At 39.6% G+C, this 22,066-nt stretch overlaps 1 protein-coding gene across 4 annotated transcripts in view; it reads right to left on the minus strand.

Moving 5' to 3' along the window:
* Smad9 (SMAD family member 9) overlaps window positions 1–22,066 on the minus strand; it is a 62,497-nt gene that overhangs the window by 20,925 nt on the left and 19,506 nt on the right. For all 4 annotated transcript variants that reach the window (XM_047554593.1, XM_047554589.1, XM_047554590.1 and 1 more), the window contains exon 2: window positions 4,296–4,913. In XM_047554593.1, the coding sequence (XP_047410549.1) occupies window positions 4,296–4,707 (412 nt within the window). In that variant the 5' untranslated portion in view covers window positions 4,708–4,913. The remainder of the gene's footprint in view (window positions 1–4,295; window positions 4,914–22,066) is intronic.

The following is a 22,066-nucleotide window of genomic DNA, read 5'->3' on the forward strand; positions in this document are numbered from 1 at the left end:
TTCCTCCTTGCCACCTGCCTCTTAAACAGAATGTCACAGCTGATGACAAAGTTCAGAGGAGGATCTTCCTAATGTCAGCACTCCAAAAAGACTGCCTATGCACTCCCACCTTGGAAATGACCAGCGCTGTCCTAATACTTGGCTCTCTAGAGACCTGATTGTTTACATCTTCTACAATTCTGCCAATAAAGTCTTTTTTCAAAGGCGCAACTGGTTTCTATGGCTTGTAATAAAACCCTAAGTGATGCCCAGAATATTTTTCCTTCAGGGACCATGTTGAATTATTTAGATGACCAGCCTCGATTTCAGGTTCGGTAATGCTACTGAAATGTCAAGACTCTATTTATTCTTACAGGAAAGATTTAAAGGTGAGGAACTAAAAGTTATCAACTAAAATATAAGCGGTGAATAATAATAAGGGTGAACAAGTTAAAGATAAGTAACAAAAAAAAAAAATAACAACAACAAAAAAAAGATAAGTAACAATAAGAAAACCTGTCGGTGAAGTATGCTCATTTTAGTAGCATCCTTCTGAGTTCCCCGCTTTAAAAACACCATGAGTGTCCCCGACCTGAGCCGAAAAAAGACACAGGAATGAATTCAAATTTTCAAGGGCAAGCTTTTTCTGGGCACTCAAAGCTTCCAGTGACTTCTAAAGCATCATATGCTGACATAAAGGAGGTGCCCATAAGTGCTGAAGTGTAGCCTGGGACCAACATAGGCACAGAGAAAGTGAGAAAATGGGAAAATGGTCAGAGAAGCAACAAGAAAATTTTGTGAAGCTAAAAAGGAGCTTTGCCTTCAGATCAAAAGAAATACCTGAGTGCAAAGTCCTATTAATATGAAGAAAGATCCAGACCCAGTCACACCATCTTGTATTTCTAACAACGAAAATAAATGAAATATTTTGAAAGCACCTGGAGGATCTACTCAAAGTCACCTACAGAGAAAGGAGAATCGATTTCCCACACCAGCAAGGACCACTGGAAGACAAGGGACCAGTGCCCTTCCTAAGGAAAGCAATTCTTACCCCCAAATTCCACAATAGAAACTAGGAGAAAATACACACTCTAAGGTGAAACATAAAAGTCAAGGATTGAGAAGAGGAAAGAAGATAGAAAGTCACTTATCCTTATCTTTGATGTTATTATAAAGGTGATATCTAAAAAAGATAAAATCGGAAACGGATATGTAAGTGTATTATTAAGAGTTAACTCCATAATTTTTAGCAATCATGAAAGCAAACAGTAAAGAACTAAGGAACAAATTGTTGAGAGAAGAGGTTTCGGGGGTGTATGGGGTAGGTTTTACTTGTAAGCACACTACTGATTTATCATATACAAGTATTGATTTTTTTAAATCTCATAAAATGCAAATATTCTAACAGTGGTCTAAAAATTAAGGTCTTGAGAAAGTAAACATTTTGAAATATTTGGAACAGAAAATAACAACAGTAGTACAATAACATAAAACCTATCATTTGCTTTTTTTACCATAATACACTTATCTCTTTCTTAATAAGCAATCATCATTTTATAAGTGAAAAATAAACGTAAACGAAAGGTTTTTAACTAAAACCACTACAGGTGACAGCAGCAGAGAATCAGAATATTTCTTCCTCCTTTACAAGATAGTGTTTATATATTCTGCCTTACGACATTAGAGAACAAAGATTCAATACCACCATTCAATACTAACACATGGATGATAAACCGTGAAGTTTCCTTTAATGTATTTTCTGTCTCTACAGCTAAAAGATTACTTAGCTCCTGAATAGAGGGGCTGACAGAGTAAATGACAAATGGCTTCTTTTCAAATGATATTTCTCCATCACTATGTTAGCAGTGTTCAAATAAACACTCACTCACTTTTTGATGAAGAAGAATTTAAATAATCTCTGTGACTTTGGTTTCAATGTAAGATGTCTACAGTGTTAATTCCTAACCCTGAGGAACATGATGCCTCACACCCTTCTGAGTGCGGGAACTTCCATTTCTTCAATAGTAGATCTGAAGTATTAAGAAAAACCAAAGGATAATTTCCCTTAGGGTAAAAATATATTTTGAGAATATGCATTTTTACCATCTGGGTAAAACTGACCTTGTATTTTGGAAGTCCCTTTTCAATTTCGTTTGCCCAGCAATTCATTTTATTATAAAAGTACTGATTCAAAGTATTAGAAATTAAAAAATCTAAAACTGGTCCCTCACTACAGATAGCTTGAGAAGCACTAAAGTCAATTATTTAAGTGATCACAGGAATGAAAAGAAAATCAGAATACAGTCTTCAATGTACCTAAAATGCACAGTCAAAAAAAATGAGATTTCAAAGACAAAACTTAAGCTTGTATAACCAGGTATTCAGCAAACTTGTTAAGATTAACATTTTTATTGTTTTCAAAATATTTATTCTGCACATGGCTAGATAGCTAGATGTAAAATCTGGTTGTTCTATTAAAAAGATCAGTTAGAAAAGAAAAACACTGTATAGCTTATATATTACTTTAAATTAAAATCATCCTGAGTCATCTTTCTGGAAGTTCAAACCTATGATGATATGAAATACAGCTACGTATGTAAAACATTCACATTATCATCCTAAAAGAAACTTAAGAGGGTATGAAAATCTAAATTATCAAATAATTATTTAAAAGTATAGTTTTGAATATCCAAGAGAAAAACTTGATACTTTTTACAAAATACTTCTTATAAGCTGTTATGTTTTACACCTACATTACTTAGGAAGAGAAATTACTTCTTAATGAACATTTTTACATTTGGATATGCATTCTATATGCCAAATATAACAAATCTTTCAGACAAAAAAGAATCAAGCCATTTTTGTCATAAATGCAAACTTTTTTTTTGAGATGGGGTCTCATTCAAGCAATAGGAGGGAGTAATTTTTGTATCTCAAAAATTTTTTTTAACTTGACCTTTTATTTTGGAAGATTGCCTATGTTGGCCTTGAACTCCTGGGCTCAAGCAATCCTCCCACCATCCACTCCACATTTTTTAAGATACGCAAGGAGAGTTCAAGAAAGGTCGGAAAGAAGGGAAGAAAGCAAAGACCTCCATGATCCTGGGAAAACGTATCAGATTTGCCAAGAGCATAGGACCTTTTAATGGTCTTCCCAGGGTCTCTGTCTCTAGACGGTGGCCGTGAGAAGTCGCTTTATCACAACTTCCTTGACAACCACTTGGCAAAACAATGACAAGTTTTGGGAGCCTGAAAAGTTACCTGCCTAAGACTGATGTGGGCTGGGCATGGACAGTTATCCAACACTGCATTAAGGAGAACTGAATGTTGGAGCTGCTCCGTAGACAGCACTCTCTCTTGATGGGACCCAGACCATTTCCTGGAGCTAATGTCACCCTTTGGTTTCTTGGAATGAGGCAGATGGCCCAATGAAAAAGGAAAAAAAAGCATAAGAACTATATTCCTGCCCAGAATTCCACAAGAACACTCAATCCAAAGAGAATTTCAAGAAAACTATTTCAGTCTATTAAGGATCAAAGAGACAAACATGACTTCTCCAAAATGGGGATGAAATACTCTGATACACACAAAAACAGATGTGTGGAGAGTATTGGAACAGTACTCTTCTATGGTCAGAACCATATTTAAGGGCTGAGGATATAGCCCAGGGGCAGAGCACTTGCCTAGCATATGAGAGGTACTAGGTTCAAACCCCGGCACTACAAAAAACATATTTAAATATAACCACCTATTTTCCCCCAACCCCTGGTGTTTTTAGCCCTGAAATAATTTTCAGCAACTCTTTCTTTGGCTCTTTTCAGATCAAAATGAGATATCTTCCATTTATCTAAGTTTGAAAAAAGTGGAGGTAAAACATCAACAATTAAAAAAAAAACAAAAAACCCTTTGGTTTAGCTCAATACAGATCAAGGATCAATTCAGTTCATTCAGTTGTTGTGAAGAGGGGGAGATAGGATGTTTATTTTTTAAAACTAGTCTTTTTCCAGGACATTTTAAGACCTTTCAAGGTCTTAAAAAGTAGGAAAAGGTCATGATGATTTCTCCAAACTTCATCAAAATAAAACTGCCTTGTTCAAAATCACACAAAGCTTGCATATACATTGAAAATAACATATGTTTCTTCTAGGTTTTTCTGATTACAAAATTTTGGACTCATTCCTAAAAATCAAACCTCCCTCTCTTCTCTCTATAGGTAAAGGTCCTTGTGTTGTGGGTACCCCACTGTTCTCCACCAACGGAACTTTTCACTCCACTTTAACTTTGAAATGAACGTAGACATCAGGAACAAAACCCACCTGGAGTCTCCACCCGGCGGTAGTGGTAAGGGTTAATGCACACCTCTTTCTGTTTGGAGCCAAAAGGGAACTCACAGCACTCCAAGGGCTTCAACTCGTGGTGGGACTGGAGATCTGGCCAACGCCACACCCGGCAATAAATAACGTGGGGCAGACCCTTGCGGTGGGACACCTGCAGACGCCCATCCAGGGACCTGGGGATGGTGACACATTTGCTGGGTTGCCCAGGGCAACTCAGGGCCCTCTCCAGCTCATCCATGGCTCCTTTCTTCTTCTTTAATTTCTTCACTAAAGAGTCCACGGCCTTCTCCGCCCACTTCTCCTCTTCATCTCCTTGCTTCCAGCCAAGCAGTCTCTTCACTGCGGGGCTGGTGAAGGAGAAGAGGGAGCTGATGGGGGTGCTGGAGTGCATATGAGGTGGACCGCAGATGTCCCCACACACGGAAACCAGACTCACAGCCCTTCACAGCCAGCAGGGCCTGGGGCAAGTCAGCGGCCAGGAACTCTCCAGGGAGGGCATAGGTACAAATTTGTCTTTTCTTCTGGAAGCAACTGTGACTGATTCCAGTTGGGAAGTGTGCTGATTTCTTCCTAAGCCCTTGCATGGGCTGGCCAACTCTGAAAAACAAAGTGAGATTTCAGTGAGCTTCATCCTGGTGATTTTCAGAAAAAGAAACACTGTTCCAATGTTTTAACTTGAAAATTCAATCATCTTTGATGCTACCCTCCCTTTTGTCCTACATCCAGGTCTTAGTCACTGCCTTAAAAATCTCTCAGAATTTGTCTCTTTCTATTTCCACAACACCTGGGGTCTGGCCCTTCTGACAAGAGGGACTCCCTCAGACCAGAGTGGAAAGTTCTGACTTCCCTCCTGCTCTAATCCATTTATTCCCCAACCGAACTTGGATCAAGTCATTTTCCTTTTTAGGAAACGATGCAGTTCCTTGATTTCCCAAGTGTAAACTTCTCCACCTGAGTTTCTAGGACTTCTGTGCTCTTCCCTCAACTTACTCCTTCTTTCTTTCTTTATAGGTTGCAAAGGTAAACTGCCCCCACCCCACTGTAAGACCTATATGCAAATGAAAAGGGAAAAAGAATTATAGCCTCACCACTGGGGACAGCCATGCTTGAACCTATCTTCTTCCAAACCTGAGAGGATGGCAGTTCTCAAAGTGTGTCCCAGGAATCCCTGGGAGTCCCTGAGAATCTTTCAAGGGGCTGTGAGTTTCAGTGACATATCTGTGTGAACTAAATTCACTTCCTGCACTTCAACCAAAACAACAGATCACAATAGGCTGGTATAGAAGGGGATATGAGAATCTGGGTGTCCGATTAAACCTGGCATTAAAAAGATTTGTAAAGACAGAAAACAATGACACTCTTCTCACTAAAGTCCTTTTGAAAACATAATTTTTAGCATAATATGCTTGTGTTCATATATAATGGATTTATTATTTTTAATGAATCAATAAGTATTTCTAAAAATGTTTCAGTTTTAATTCCTAAAATAGAAAAAACTGACAAACACAACCCACATACAGGTTCTCTGGAGTTCTCCATAACTTTTATAATGAACAGGGGGCACTGGGGTTGTGGCTCAGTGGTAGAGCACTTGCCTAGCATGTGTGAGGCACTGGGTTCGATTCTCAGCACTGCATATAAATAAATAAAATAAAGGTCCATTGACAACTAAATATATATATATATATATATGTTAAATTAAATAAACATATATATACATATATTAAATTTAAATTTTAAAAAATGAACAGGGGTCATAAGAACAAAGCAGTTTGAGAAGTGCTTTTCTCCAAGTCCCACACACTCACATACATAGATGTGAACACCAAAGAGTGCTGTTCTCACATTTGATACTCTGCTGAAGACCAGCTGGACCTTTCACCCTTTCATTTGAAGGTGGACCTCCTTCCTGGGCATTCATCAGACCCATTGAAGTTTCCTGGGGCAGAACTGCATTTCCTCTTCTGTGAAAGCACTGGCTTAAACAAAACCTCCTCTTTCTTCCAGATTTTAAAACCAGCCACCTCATTAATGTTCAGAGTGGCTGCCTCTGGTCACAGTTTGAAGAAAGCTGACTCATTTTAGTTTCTGGGAATCAATGTAGCCCACAGTCGCCAACAATTGCTCATTTAATATACATTAAATATAATTTTCTCCTTTGCTTCCCTGGAGGGAAAACTGAACCCTTCCCAGTACCATTATGGGTTTTTTTTTTTTTTTAATTAGGTATTGAACACAGAGGCTCTCTACTATTGAGCTATATTCCTAATCCTTCTTTAATTTTTTAAATTTTTTTAATTTCAAGACAAGGTCTCTCTAAGTTTCTGAGGCTGGCCTTGAACTTGTGATCCTCCTGTCTCCCTTCCAAGTTGCTAGGATTATAGTGGGATGTTGCTTCATTCCCAGGACTGGGGGGAAAAGAAAAAATTTAAAAATTGAGGCTGGATGTAAAGACAGAGGAAATTTCTCTGATGGAAGAAAATTGATTAAGATTTAATGAGTAGAACACATCACTTGATTCCACATGTGGACCTTATTTAGAATTATACAGAAATAACCCATGATGAGTTAAGGGCTTGAAAGCTGTTCTTTTTCACTTGGCAGTTTGACTTAGACTCAGTTTAATTTGGAAAGGTTGATTTTGTGGTTTAACAATTGTGAATTTATAAAGTAAAGTTAATTCACTGTGCTCAAGTTATGTTTACTCGATCTAGACAGGTTGCTGCACAGCAGTGGTTAGAAGGCTGAGGGGCTTTCAAGAGACATGGCATGACACAGAGGAACCTGAACCCTTACAGAGCCTTAGATTCTGCTTAGCATTACATCAGATTTGTTATTAGTAAGTTGCAGCATCAATCTTTATGCTTAGGTCAGTGGTAGAGAAAAGCCTTTTATAAAAATGTTCACCAGAGTTCAAATAAATATACCTTCTAAAAAAACTTTCACTCCATGGAACAAATGATAGTTCCCTAAAGTGGGTTGACTTTGCTTTTTGTTTTTTTAAAACTGTGAGTGCCTATCTATCTAATGGTATGTGAAATCAATTTATCATCAGAACAAAATAGCTTTTGTAAAACCAATAAAACAAAACAGACTATGTTGCAGGGCAACTAACAAAGAAAGAGTGAGTGTAATATATTATGTGTGCATAAGTTCATTGCAGCTTTTCACTTAGAGGCATGTGCTCTGTGTATGTGTGGTGTGTTTGTAGTATATGTGGGGTATGAGTCCAAAATGCAAATTTTATTTACTTTTTTATGCACCTTGCAATCAAAACAGCTTGAAAGGCATTACTCCTAAATCATACATTTCCTCAAACTCTGGGGTTTACCTTGATTAGAGACATGCAGGGGCCACTATCCTCTTGTCCTCTGGGGAAGTCCTATTTAGTTCTGAATCGGAGGTCTAAAAAGCTCTAGGCTAGTTCTAGTCCTCCCGAATATAGGCTCTCTGCTGTCTGAGATCCCTGCCCCTTTAAAATAATTATAGTAGTCTCATAGTGACTCCAAAACCTAGATTTTATTGCTGAAAGACAGCTCCCGTCCAATTAAACAGAGGCCTTTGCATTAAGGGAGGCTCAAGAGTTATATTTAGAATCTCAGAGTGATAAACGCCAAATTCATAACAATGACCTTCTGGTAACAGAACAGAAAAGAGCAAAAAGTTAAACTTCGGGTACACAGATGTTGAAAATATGATTCTCTATACTTCTTTGCATGTTTTGTGTATTTAAAAAAATTTTTTTTGTAGTTGTAGATGGACAACATGCCTTTATTTGTTTATTTTTCTGTGGTGCTGAGGATCGAACCCAGTGCCTCACTGCTAGGCAAGCGCTCTACCACTGAGCCACAACCCCAGTCCCTGTTTCGTGTATTTTTAATAGAAGAAAGCAAACTTAGAATCCCACAAACGCTAAGGTTCTTGTCCATGCTAATAGTCTCTATTAATGAATCAAATTTGGAATTTCACCAAGATTTTTGTCTATGTAAATAACTTCTGTTTGTCCAGGCAGAGATGTTTAAGGTTCATAAAGGCAAGCTCATTCTCATTTCTGTTTAAGCTACTAAAAAGAACAAAGGGCCTCCTGTTTATCCCCAGTTAGCCATAACATCATCACCGGTGAGGTCCCCCTCTGCCCCCACCTGCTCAGTCCTGTCAACCTGGATCCCGATAGCTTTGCACTGTCAGAGTTGAATGCCCATAGACTGCAGGTGCTAGCCTACCATGACCTCCTGAAAACCCCACTGCCCAGGCTCACATAATTACTAACATAGAGCCCTTCCACAGGGGCCATTAAAATACTTTGCAAAAATAAGAGAGTGTCAATTAATTCTGCTCTTAGACCATTCTAATAAAGTACAAAGAAGAACAAAACAAACATAGCCAGTTCATTCCCACATAATATAGCAAGAGCTATGAAAGAGAGGAGGAGATGGTTGTGTATGAACAGTTCTTACTCAACCTGGTGGGTGGGGGGGTGTTTCTAGAAGGATTCCTAATAGGATAAATGAGCTGCAATCCTTTTAGAAGGATTAAAATCACAGTTAATAAAATAAACTGACTTGGCAGACCAGGGAAATGTCTAAGATTTTCTTGTGCAGTTCTAATCTCATAAGAGAATGGCGCATCACTGTCACAGACCAGCTGTGTGGTTTTAGACACGTCATGTGGTCTCTCTGGAGCGCCTTATTTTCTCATTTGCAGATCCAGATGGGCTCAGCCTCTGCTTCAGCATCTGCATGGGTGACGGTGGTTCCATGACCACATGGCCGTTGGCTGGATGTGCTGCAGGGGAGCATATGACTTGTTCAACTGCTATTGACGCTGCACCATTACTCCCACTGTGAGGCTTTGACACGACACTGTGGCCTAGAGCAGGGCAAAACCACAACTTGTTTTCCACAAGCATCAAACCAACCCTTTGATTAACAAATGTCATCCAGCAGCACAACACAGTTTCCACTCTGCCTTCCAGTTGTTTCTTTCTGGCATTATTATTATTATTATTATTTTTGACTGCAAAGGGATAAGAGTAAAAACGTATGCTTGGTGTCACTGTGTTCAGCGCCATTAGTTGGTGCATCATCTGGCACTCATAACCCTGGATCTCTCAAATGCCTTCCGGTGACCACTGGAGCTTGCTGTCCATGGGCAGAAAGAAAAACGTTGTGCTTTCTCTGATTCACTCAAGGCTCCCTTCATGTAACTGCAGCACAAAAACGGTACTTCTTTTCTGGCATCCGGGTTTTACAATAAACTCCAACTGAGTGAGCAAAACAACTTCTCATTTTTGAGTTTTTTTTTTTAAATAAATAGGCCCACTTAATAGAAAAGCAGTGCTGACCACATGCACACACGATGACTTAAATGTATGTGATTCCATGCGAAAAACAATTTACCAGGCCACATAAAAAGTTTGGGAGACACGGTTGCTTTTGTGTAATAATCTGTCAGTTTAAATCCAACCTCCCTTAGCATACTAAAGATGATTTTCACTCACTGGGGCTCCTTGAAAGAGTCGATTCGTGATTTTTAATCCTTTCAAAAATAAAATTTCAAAAACACTATTTAGGTGGATATGTTGATCGGCTTCTCTGGGGCATGTCTAAACAATGAGCACGCAGAACCTTTGAGATTCTTTCATGGGCACTGCTTTGTGGTCAATGTGGCCAAGAAAAGTATCCATCAGTCAGACCACAGGGTGCATCAGCCCAGGGAGCAGGCGACATCTCTCTGATCTTCAAGGACCTGAAGAAGAGACCACCACCGCGACAGAACATCTTTGTTTCATTATTTGTCTTTTAATTTTTCGAATTTGTCACTTTTGCCCCTCTAATCCACGGCCAACCTTAAGGATACCTTGGTCTCTTCTCCTAGAAAAGTTTACTAACCAAACTTAGAATGTGAACACATTTTCCAAAGGAATTTTTAACCCCCTTTGGGGAATAGGCTGCTTTCTTGATGACTCTTGTAGCACTTTTTGTACCCGAGTAATTAATAACCAATAAGATGTGCATTTAAAATGTTAAAAATATATCCAAAAGAACACCTACCTAGAAAACAGGAGGGCTGCTACTATCAGCATTGGCATGTATAAGGCATGTCTCATTACTGTACACATTTTGAAAGAAACTTGGTTTAAAACACACACACACACACACACACCACACACACACACACACACACACACACGAACATTTGATTAAGTCAAATTTGTCCTCATTTGGGCTAGCCTGGCATCCACATGCTTCCACGTGAGCGGCAATCATGAGGTTGTATTGTAAAACAAAAACTACCTCCTGTGCAGACCAGTTTAATTTCATGCAGTTGGATAAACACAGTAACAGTATCAAGATGTCCTATTCTGGACAACAGAATTCCCACCTCTATTGGGAGGTTTCCTACAAATCTATGAAGGGACAGTCCTGGTTCTCGGGTGTACCAATGAGCATCTCATTGCAGGGTGGAAAACCTCCAGTCCACAACAGCAAAGAAGACAGAGATGCATTATTATAATGAGGGCTCTATTCAGGGGGCACTGGAGCAGGTTCAGAGCACCAATGGATCTCTGAATTATCTGCTTTCTCTGGGTGTATTAGCCAGCTCTTTCACTGCTGTGACTAAAAGGACCCAACCAGAACAACTGTGGAGAAGGAACTGTAGGGCTCATGGTTTCAGAGGTCTTAATCCATAGAAGGCTGGCTCCATTCCTTGGGGCTCAAGGTGAAGCTGAACATCATGGTGGAAGAGCATGGCAGAGGGAAGCAGCTCACATCATGATCAGAAAGCAGAGGGAGAGACTCCCCTCTCCAGACACAAAATATTTACCCCACAGCCACGCCCCCAATGAACCACTTCCTCCAGCCTCACCCCACCTACCTCTAGTTACCACTCCGTTAATCCCATCAGGGATTAACTCACTGATTAGGTTAATTCTCTCACAGCCCAATCATTTGTCCTCTGAACCTTGCATTGGCTCACACATGAGATTTTGGGGAACACCTCACATCCAAACCATAACACTGGGTGATAGGGTAAATATGGATTTTTCTGGGAAGACAGTCCATGGGTATTTTTTCTTTAAAAATCTCCAAAGAGCTTGTGACCCCTCCCACCCCAAAAGATTTTAAAAACTACTGAATTAGAAGAAAGGGAGGAAGGAGAAAGTGAATAAACTAAAGAACAAAAGAGAAGAGCTGATTAATCTCACTAACTGGGTGTCAGGACAGAGCCTCAAAAAGCCTACAGCAAATGGAGAAAATAAGATCAAAATGGAGGTAAGAAAGGCTTAAGGCCTCAGGAGGCTGAGGCAGGAGGATCACAAATTCAAAGCCAGCCTTAGCAACTTAGTGAGGCCCTAAGCAACTTAGCGAGATCCTGTCTCAAAAAAAAAATAAATAAATAAAAAGGACTGTGACTCAGTGGTTAAGCATCCCTGGGTTTAATCCCCTGTACCAAAAAAAAAAAAAAGAAGAAGAAGAAAGAGAGAAAAGAAAGGCTTAAAGCCACTGAGTATTCTCATGATAAGTGCTTTATGTGCATTTACATATTTAATCTCTGCCACAGCTGTTGAGGTTATCAATCCCACTTTACATATGAGGAGACCAAGGCACACAGAGATCTAGTAACTTGCCAAAGATCACACAACCACAAAGGGCCCATCTTACCATGGTTTAACTTCTGATTTTTTTGACTTTGTAATGATGTGAAAATGATATGCCTTCAGTAGAAATTGTACTTCAAAGCTTGAATTTTGATCTTCTCCCAGGCTAGCAATACCCCATCTGATCCTACCTCAAGATGCCAAGAGACTGGGCAGTGGCAGAATCCGCAGCTCCTGGCAGCCTCATGATCATAGGGGGAAAGGATTGATGTGCTAAGCTGCCAACATAGACAGAGGGATACTGTGTCTTGTGTTTTTACATTTTTGTCTGATGATATTATCGACTTACAAAGGGTTTATCTGGACATGACCCCATGGTAGGTCAACTACCATTGAAGCAAGTGGTAGTGCTGAAAATCAGACCTGGGCAGTCTGGCTCGGACACACACCTCAGCGCTGCAACACCATTTTCCTCCCAAAGGAGATGGGAAGGAAGCAGCAAGGGCTGTCTCCTCGTAGGTATGGGTTGAGAATAAAAGAGCCCAGCACCCAGGGCGGGGCCTGAGCTGTACGCAAGGGGAAGACAATGGAAGAAGGAGCCTGGAAGGCAGGAAGGCCTCTCATTCTCCAGAATGTGGCAATTCCAAGGTGGAAAGTGGAGCAACCGCAGGGCTGGGTTCCACGTCCCAAAGGAAAGGATAAACCGGAGTTAAGCTGCATCTGTCAATCGCCATTCATTCTTTCATTTCTCTCAACACATCTGCCTACTCTCAAGACCTATTGAATGCAAAGCAGACATGGTTCTTGCCCTTCCAGAGCTTAGAAATCTGTGTGAGTATTTAACAAGTAAGGCTTGACAAACCACGAAGAACTACGCAGAAGACAAACATGGTGTTGGGACGGAGAGAGGAGCAAGGGACCCGCGTGGACCCACGGCCCAACCTGCACCGAGGAGGAAGAGGAGGTAACAACTAAGCCAAGAGAAAATGCATTAGGACTGCTGAAGAAGGGGCGAAGAGCGTGGCAGAGGGGTGGGGAGGATGGGTGCCCTCGGGTAAATGAAGGAAATGAAGCCCGCATCCCAGGAGGAGTGGGCAGGGGAGTGAGTGGCTGGAGGCAGCCCAGGCTGGGCCTGGAAGGCTACATACAGAAAACAGGTCTTCCTGTAAGTGCAAAGGAGCCTTTGACTGTGCTTTAAAAGCAAAGGAATTACATAATCTGAAGGAATTTCTAAATGATTGCACCGGCTGCTTGTGCGGGGGATGGAGGGGAGGAGAGGGAGGAAGAGAGAGCAGCCGGAAGACACTGCGGAGCACAGGTGAGAGACGGGGTAGATGCAGCAGGCGCAGCAGCAGTGGGCAGTGGGGTCAGTGCTTACGGGGTCTCAAAGATGGGGCTTCCGGAGGCATCTTACGGACCGGGAGGAATTCATCAGTGAAAAGGAGAGATTCGCGTTGCAAAAGAGAGAGAAGGGCAACGGAAGGGAAGAAAGGAGAACAGGAGCAGATGCAGGCGGGTGTCCAACAGGTCACAGCAAGACAAGGACGTTCCCTCTGCAGGACTCTGATGTGAGTGAGACTGGGAGTGGGAGCGGGATCTGGATAGGAAGCAAAAGGCCAGCTCCCACGGGAACCCAGCAGCCCGCACGGCTGACAACAAGGCCATTGTGAGGGTCACCCTCTGCACCAAGGACCTTCAGAAAAAGCAGTTCTGCTCTCAAACACATGAGCCCTGACCTTTCAGGTTGTCCAGTCCAGTCCCAGCATCCTCTGTAGTCAGACTCACTTCCCCTTCCTGGTACAAGGGGACAGCTAGAGCTGGATAAAGGACCAAGTTTGTGGCGGAAATGAGTTGGAAAAATATCACTGCCATCGACTCTCAAAACACAAACCGGTCACATTCCTAGTAAAGTAAGTAGTGCCCTCAAGTGGGGAGAAAAATAACAGTCCCCAGTATTTGTTGTGATGAGCCTGCCACTCAGCACTGGCAAGTGAGGAAGTCACAAGTTCTGAAAGGTGAATACGGGAGTTCACATTGTTAAGAAAAGGAAGTGAGTAGCTTGTCTTTGAACCTTTGGATACAATGGCTTAGAAAAAGGGCCTAAAGATGAATACTTTCACATCCCTCCAAGGACACATAATAAACTGATCACATTATCATAGTGGTCAGGGGAGAAGAAGGGTGGAAGGCATTTGGCTTTGCATTCTGTATCCACAGGAAAACGCCTCTAACAGAAAAATCACAAGGGAAAACTCAGGAGAGGTCTGCAGAAAAGTGGGAAACATTCTGACCACTGTTTTGCCAAGCACTGATTCTGCTTCCGAAGAAAGCTCATACTGGAATTTCTTCTTGAATAATCTTTTTCAACAAAGACTGTTTCTATTCACCTCCTTCTCAACATGTTTCAAAGCAGTACCATCTGATTAGTCTCTCTGGAGTGCCCAAATATCTTGGTCCAGTTCTTGCTAAGAATATCGATAGACTGCATTTCCCATATCCATTCAGAAAATAACGTCCTCTTTGCTTTAAAAGTGGCTCCATACCTCTTGGGAGTACTTACATACTCCCAAGATTAGTCTTGGATTTCTGGTTAGACAATAAGTAGTGACCTTCTCATATACAGTACAACTCATTTATCAGGAGTTCCCTCTTCCCCGCACCCCCGGAACTGGGGATGGAATCCAGGGTCACTTAACCACTGAGCTACATCTCCAGTTCTTTTATTTTTTATTTTGAGACAGGGTCTCACTAAGTTGACCAGGTTGGCCTCAATTTTGTGATCCTCCTGCGTCAGCCTCCAGAGTTGCAACTGGATTATCGGGAGTTCTTGCTTGCTCTAAAATGTCAGATAGCCAGAACTAAGCAGAGAAACAATGTAAAAGAACCAAAATGGACCTTTAATTAGCAGTAGACCCCAAACAGCATTGCAACAAAATAGTCTGTTACCCAGAGCCCTTTCTTAATACAGACCTCAGTCTTTATTTGTATTAAACCACTTTGATTGAAATCTCATGTGTACACAAATTTATATCATCCCATTACTGACAATGCAATTCTTTCTTTCTTGCCCTGTATATTTGTAACTCTTCAAGTGTTTATAAAACATCCCACATTCTCAAGGAGAATAGTAGGCAAGACCAAGCATTTCAGCATGAATGATTTATGAATAACAAATTGAAGATCCTTAAAAATCTATTTTTACTGAATTGTTTATAAACTTGTGAGTAACTGTTTCCCTTCAAAAAAAAAAAAAAACTTTCTGTACCTTAGCAACCTCGAAAAGAATAAACCAGATCTTACGCAACACAAGATGCCCTTCCTCCAAGCATGTCTGACCCACGAAAATCCGGATTTACCACAAATGTAAACTTGGGAAAGATTATTTGTCTTACAAACTAAGTCATAATACATGTAAAAGTATGATTCCACTTACAAAAACCTGATTCACATCTAGCTTTTTCAGGAATAAATATCCTTCCGTTCAATAAATATTTACCAAGCTCTTTCTATGCTGCAGTTTTTAGAGTTAACTGCTAAGCTTTCAGAAAACTTACTTCTAAAGCTATATCAAACTCTGTAGTCAGAAACAATCTAGATCCTTGGTATAATTAAGAGATCTCCCTATTTCTACTTCCAAATATAATTTTAACCTTAAAATTATATCATGCCCATCTTACCATCTAAATATTTTTGTTGGGCACCAAAGAATACCATCGTCAGCAAACTGTAGAACAAATCAAATTAGTTTTGAGGACATTTTATCTTATAAACCCTTTGCCCATCAAAACACCAAGCATCCTTAAAACTTTAAGAATTTTACAACCGTTCCAGCTTTTGTGTAAGCAATACGGTATTATTTTACTGCCATCGTCAATGAACCCCCGTTTTTAAAAAGTTCCCAGTATTTCCTTCAGAAAACAGATAAGCTATATTATTCTAACACCAGATGATATCCATGCAGACTAGTTTAGCTCCAATATGGAAAATGGATAGTTCTCTCTTTGTTTTAACAGGTATTTAAAACTGGTTCTGTAGATAACTTGGCACCTTTTTTCTGGTTGTTGTAAAGTCACCTTGCGAGGCAAGCACTACCAACTAAGCTATACCCCCAGCCCTGGATCCTATTTTTTAACTCTGAAAAAACATGTAAGAAAAAGAGAAATGAGCTCCCCTCTAATGCATGCATTCTCTCTCTCTGCGTGTGACTCAAAATAAATGCAGTTCAGGCCATGTTCAACCACAAGCACGGCAAGTTGTACTCTATGTACTCTATGTAATGATATGTCTACATATGATATGTCAAGAAATGTTCTACTGTCATGTATATCTAAAAAGAACAACAACAACAGAAACATTCAAGTTTCATTCAGGATCTCTCTGCCAACATGTGAATCAAACCATGTTTATGTTCCACACACACTTCAGACAGAGCACTCATCTCCAAAGTTTATAAAGAACTTACAAAACTTTACACCCAAAATACAAAGAACCCAACCAAAAAATGGGCCAAGGAAATGGGCAGACACTTCACAGAAGAAGATATACAGGTGATCAACAAATATATGAAAAAGTGCTTATCATCCCTAGTAATTAGAGAAATGCAAATTAAAACCACCCTAAGATTTCATGTAACTCCAATTAGAATGGCTATATATATAACGATGGGGGGTGGTGGGGGGGGGGGGAGAGAAGAACGAAGGAACTTTGGATGGCGTAGAGGAAAATGGGGTGAGAGGGATGGGAATGGAAAAACAGTAGAATGAGACAGTATTACCCTATGTATATGTATGATTACATGAATGGTGTGAATCTACATTGTGTACAACCATAGAAACGAAAAGTTGTACCCCATTTGTGTACAATGAATCAAAATGTGTCTGTAAAAGTTTAAGAAAATAAAAAAAAAGACCGGAACTTTTCGTTGCACAGATTACCGGCCCATTGAATAAAGGCATGTTGGATCTTCAAAAAAAAAAAAAAAAAAAATCATGTTTACGAACTTATGAAAAAAATTATTAACTTCCTTAACTCCAGCCTGTAGTTCACAGTCTCAAACAACAAAATGACCTTTTCCTTCTCCTCTTTCCCACACCGGTCCTCTGAGAAATACACATCTCAGGAAGAATAAATGGACATTTTGCCTGGTACTACCAAAACCATTTCACTCTCTTTCCACCTGCTTAGGAGTAGAGGTTACATGTAAAAAGTCCTTTAAAATATCCTCTCAGAAGCCTTCCTGAAGTATTTCTCAAGGCTCTCACTCATCACACGTACTTATGGAGACTCTGCCATGCACTGGATGCTGTGCCTCACACTACGAAATGCAGAATGGTTTCCCGAACCCCCAACTTCACTGCCTGACTGACAGCTCCAGGTCAGAACACAATGTTACCGACATGCTTCAAATATGAGACTTTTAAAATGTCCTAAAAGATCTGTGAGGGCTATTTCTGCCCTTCCTAGAAGGTTTACTACGGAAAAAAGATGCTACTTTGTTTTATTATGTTTTTAATGTAAATATAGGTAGAAATGAAATGATTTCTTTGTAAAGAATGCAGAACCCTGGGGCAGCCCAGAAACAATGTTTATTTCTTCACTATACAAGACACCGAGACCCACAAGCTAACTGGAACCCACAAGCTAACTGGAACCTGCAAAAAGTTTCCCTGGCTCCCCAGGACATACACTTGAGTTGCTCTGGGTGGCCACCATTTTCTCCAGGTGGAATTCCCTGGAAACACAGGGATGGTGTAACTGAGGAAATGACACCAACTGGAGTCCTAATGTTTCTGCACTGTAAATTCATTCACTCCTTTTACTGTTGTATGACTACCACATAAGCAAGCATCTCTTGGACCTACAGTGGATTCTCACTGTTGGAAAAGAATTCTAGAAATTAAAAACAAAACAAAAAATCTGAATCTGCACTGGAATAAGTGAGCTCCTCTATGACAATGAATTCTGTACTTATCAAGCAGGAAAAACGCAGAAGAGAACAGAGTGCCACACCATGTTGGAAATAGTCGGGTTGACAATGATGATAGTGTTGTTGAAATACATATAAGACAGCATAACTGGGTGATGAGCCTTGACTGTACTACTGACTCAAAAGATTAAACTGCACAGCAGTTTAGCTACTATTAGAATCACCCAGCTCAGAGACATGTTAAGCAAAGTGCCTGACAAAGTCATGGCTGATCCCACTATGGAAATCAGTAAGGAGGCTCCTCAAAAGAGTAGGAATGGAATTCCCGTATGACCCAACAATATCACTCCTTGGTATTTATCCTGAAGAATTAAAGTCATCATACTACAATGATACATGCATACCCATGTTTATTGCAGCACAGTTCACAATAGCCAAACTATAGAACCAGCCTAGGTGTCTGTCAATGAATGAATAAAGAAAAAGTGATACACACACACACACACACACACACACACACACACCCTGAGGAGTTTTACTCGGCCATAAAGAAGAATGAAATTATGTCATTTGCAGGAAAATGCACAGAACTTGAGAATATGTTAAGCGAAATAAGCCAAACCAGGAATGTCAAGGGTCTTATGTTTTCTCTCATGTGGAAGTTAGAGAGGAAGAAGTAAAGAAAGGTGTGGGGGGGGGGTGGCCTCATGAAAATAAAAAGGAGATCAGTAAGAGTAAAGAAAAGGGACCAAGGGGAGGGAGAAGGGGAAGGAAAGGAGAAATATTGGGGAATGATATTGGCTAAATTATATTGTTAAACAGTGTGCATGTATAAATATGTAACAAAAATCCCATCATTATGTATAATTATCATGCACCAATAAAAATGTGAAAAAAATTGAAGGGGGAAATAAAGTGTTCAGATGTAACAACAACAACAAAAGTCACGGGTGATCACCCATTAACCAGGAGGACATCCATGCATAATGAAGTCAGTCAAAAATTCTCCCTGAGTAGATTAAGTCACTGCATCTAGATAAATAAGTAGTTGCTATATACCAAGACATGAAATACAGCAGAAGCCAAGAGGGGATACACCAGCTTACAGACACAGTTCCCTAAAGGTATTAAAGAAAATATCAAGAAAGACATTCCAAAAGGTGACAATTCCATAATCTCACTAAACTAAGCTGCATCTAAGTTTTAGAGACAAAAGCCCACACGCTGACAAAATCAACACAAACTTTTCATCCAACAACTTACTTATTTAAATGTAACCGATCATTTGAGCTTTAAAACTGGTATCACCAACTGTCCATAAAATTCCCAGTCCTTTTGGAAATGAAATGTCATTCCATAGCAGGAACAATATGTTTTCTCAGTCGGTTTAAGTTTTACTTAGCAGATAATTTCCAGTGATGCTTAACTTCAAAATAATCAAGCCCAAAGCCACAACTGAGATATACCAATAGTTGCACCCTTGATCAGCAAAGCAAATAGAATAATAAACAAGATGTACTTCTAAACAAAGAAAATGTGAGGGCATTCCTATGCATGAGTTCAAACCAAATATAGGACAACTCAAGCTTCTGTGATCTTCTAAAACCACTGGCACTTTACTGGGCTAGAAATTTTTAGTTGTCAAATTAGAATGTATGTAAAAATCATTAATATGTCCTCATATCATTTACTAAATTAAGACTTCTTATTGAAAACCTGACTTTGTCTGAAATGCCAAGTGTTGATTAGGATATGATTAATAAGAATTTGTAGAAATGGTTGGATAAAGTACTTTGGGAATCATTTGCCATTATCTTGTAGAGTTAGAATTTGCATATCATAATAAGACCTAGCAATTCCATAACCTGGAATATAACCTCTGGTAGAAATGATGAATGAAATCAATGTCTCAGGTCTCAACCAGCATTTTAAAAATAGACTGGATTTTATGTCATTTCTCTTAGTAGGGGAAAACAGTGTTTCTTGAATTTTTGAAGAGAGATTTAGTGTATGTCCTGTTGGGTTATAGTTATTAAAAAGTTTGAAAGGCAATTCTCTGAGTAAATTATTTCACATAGTATAAGTCATAGCAGGATTCTTTAAAATAGCATAAATCTAGAAATTATCCACTCATTCCTCATCTGGAATGATGAATAGACCAAATGATGAAATAATGTCATAACGGATCTTGTATAGTATAAAATACATTAACTAAACCCACAAAGATTAATCTGAGGAACATAATGTTAACTGTAAAAAGCAAAGCCTAGAAGTAATTAATATGAAATCAATTTCATAAAGTGCAAGATCAATTTTATAAAGTACAAAAACAAAAACTAAGTACCATGGGGCTACATACTTATGTAATTGAGTTATATTTTAAAAGTCAAGACAAAGCACAAAATTCAAGATATTAATACTCCTGGGTAAGAGACAGAGAGAGCATTAGTGATGATGTATTATTATTATTATATTGTCATCCTATATTTATGTCATTATACTATTCCATTATAACTTTTATAAATGCTTCGCATATTCTTTTGAATGCATCCAACATTACAAAATGAAACAATTAAAACAGGACCTTAGGGGACATGTATATCATGGTCCCTATTTTTAAATTAAGAATATTTCTTAGCAGATGTTCATTTAATGACCAAAATTCAATCAAAGATTAAGAAAATAAGAATGCTAATCTATAACCAGAGTAGTCTTAGCACTATGGCCAAGAGGTTAAGAATAAGTATTTATTGAGCATCCATTATTCACATTATAAAGTTTTACAAAATTAATATGTGGAACCATTAGTCCAAGAGTTAAATTATTCATTATGGACTATGAACCTTCCTGGCTCTAAGTCTTCCTTAATGCCTTGTTGCTTTTTTTAAAAAATATTTTTTAGTTGTAAATGGACATAAATCCTTTATTTTATTTATTCATTCTTATGTGGTGCTGAGGATCAAACCCAGTGTCTCATGCATGCCAGGCAAGCACTCTACCACTAAGCCACAACCCCAGCCCTGCTTTCTTACCTCTTCCACTCCCCTCTTCAAAGCCCATCACTTCCAGAGTTGTCCTGATCCTATTTATTTTATGTTACCTCCTGCCTGACACTCTGTACTTCTCATTGTCTTAACTGAATACCGTGGCACGTTGATTGAGGTCCCAGTGGAAATCCCACCTCATCTGAGGCTGTGGTGCCTCCGGTCTCAGAATCCTGAGCCAGACCCTTAAAAAGACGGCAGAGGAGAAACCCCTTATTGATATACCATTCCAAGAACACTCCTGATCATATTTTATTATGTCACTTACTTTTACATTTCCATGGGAAAGATGGCTATCAGTTTTTCCTGAACAGCCTGGTAGTGAGGGGGCTCCAAACTGCCTACCTTCCTACCATTTACCTCCATCTGCTGCAGTCAGTTCCGGCCAGCACTGGTTAGCTTTAGGTCAGCTAAATCCTCAAACCTACATCTTCCTTGGTATCCTCAGCTCATCTCTTTTTAATGAGCCTCAGTTCTCTACCCCCATATGTTCTGTGATTGACCACAGACAAGGCACTGATCTGGAACCATATCCCTTACTACAATCTGAGTGGCCGTGCAAACTGTATCCATCAAAGGATCGAACACAGGTCTCTCAGCACTGACATTTAGACTTGGTCTCTCACATGGGGGACTGTCCTGTCCACTGCAGAATGTTAGAGCATCTCTGGTCTCTACCCACTTGATGCCCGTAGAGCCCACCCTACCATACTGTGACAACTAAAAATATCTCCAGATATTGTAAAATAGCTCCTGTTATCCTCTGTAGACAGCCACCGATTTAACATTTAAACCATGATTCTGCACAATTATTACAAGGTCTTTTAGATTTGGATCACTGTAGAGTAAAAATGAAATAGTATTCCAGGAAAGAAAAAGAAAGGCATGTTTAGAGCAGATGTAAATATTTAGACAGAACTTGTTCAGCTAATGACTGCACGTGATTTAAGTTTTAAATTCTAGGCATAGAAAATTTAATATTTTTAAAAAGTTATCATAGGGAATGTTACCTGGTGCAGTTATTTAAGCTAAGGACACTAGAAGGATTTGGATCATGGTTTTATATTCAGATATTAATACACTTGAAGGAAATATCATTTTCCTGGTCAGCTTGAAACTTACTGGTTCTGGGTTATTTTGAACTATCTTAGAAAAGGCCAAAGGATTCAGACTCCAG

This window comes from Sciurus carolinensis, chromosome 5 (genome assembly GCF_902686445.1).
Source record: "Sciurus carolinensis chromosome 5, mSciCar1.2, whole genome shotgun sequence".
Classification (NCBI taxonomy): domain Eukaryota; kingdom Metazoa; phylum Chordata; class Mammalia; order Rodentia; family Sciuridae; genus Sciurus; species Sciurus carolinensis.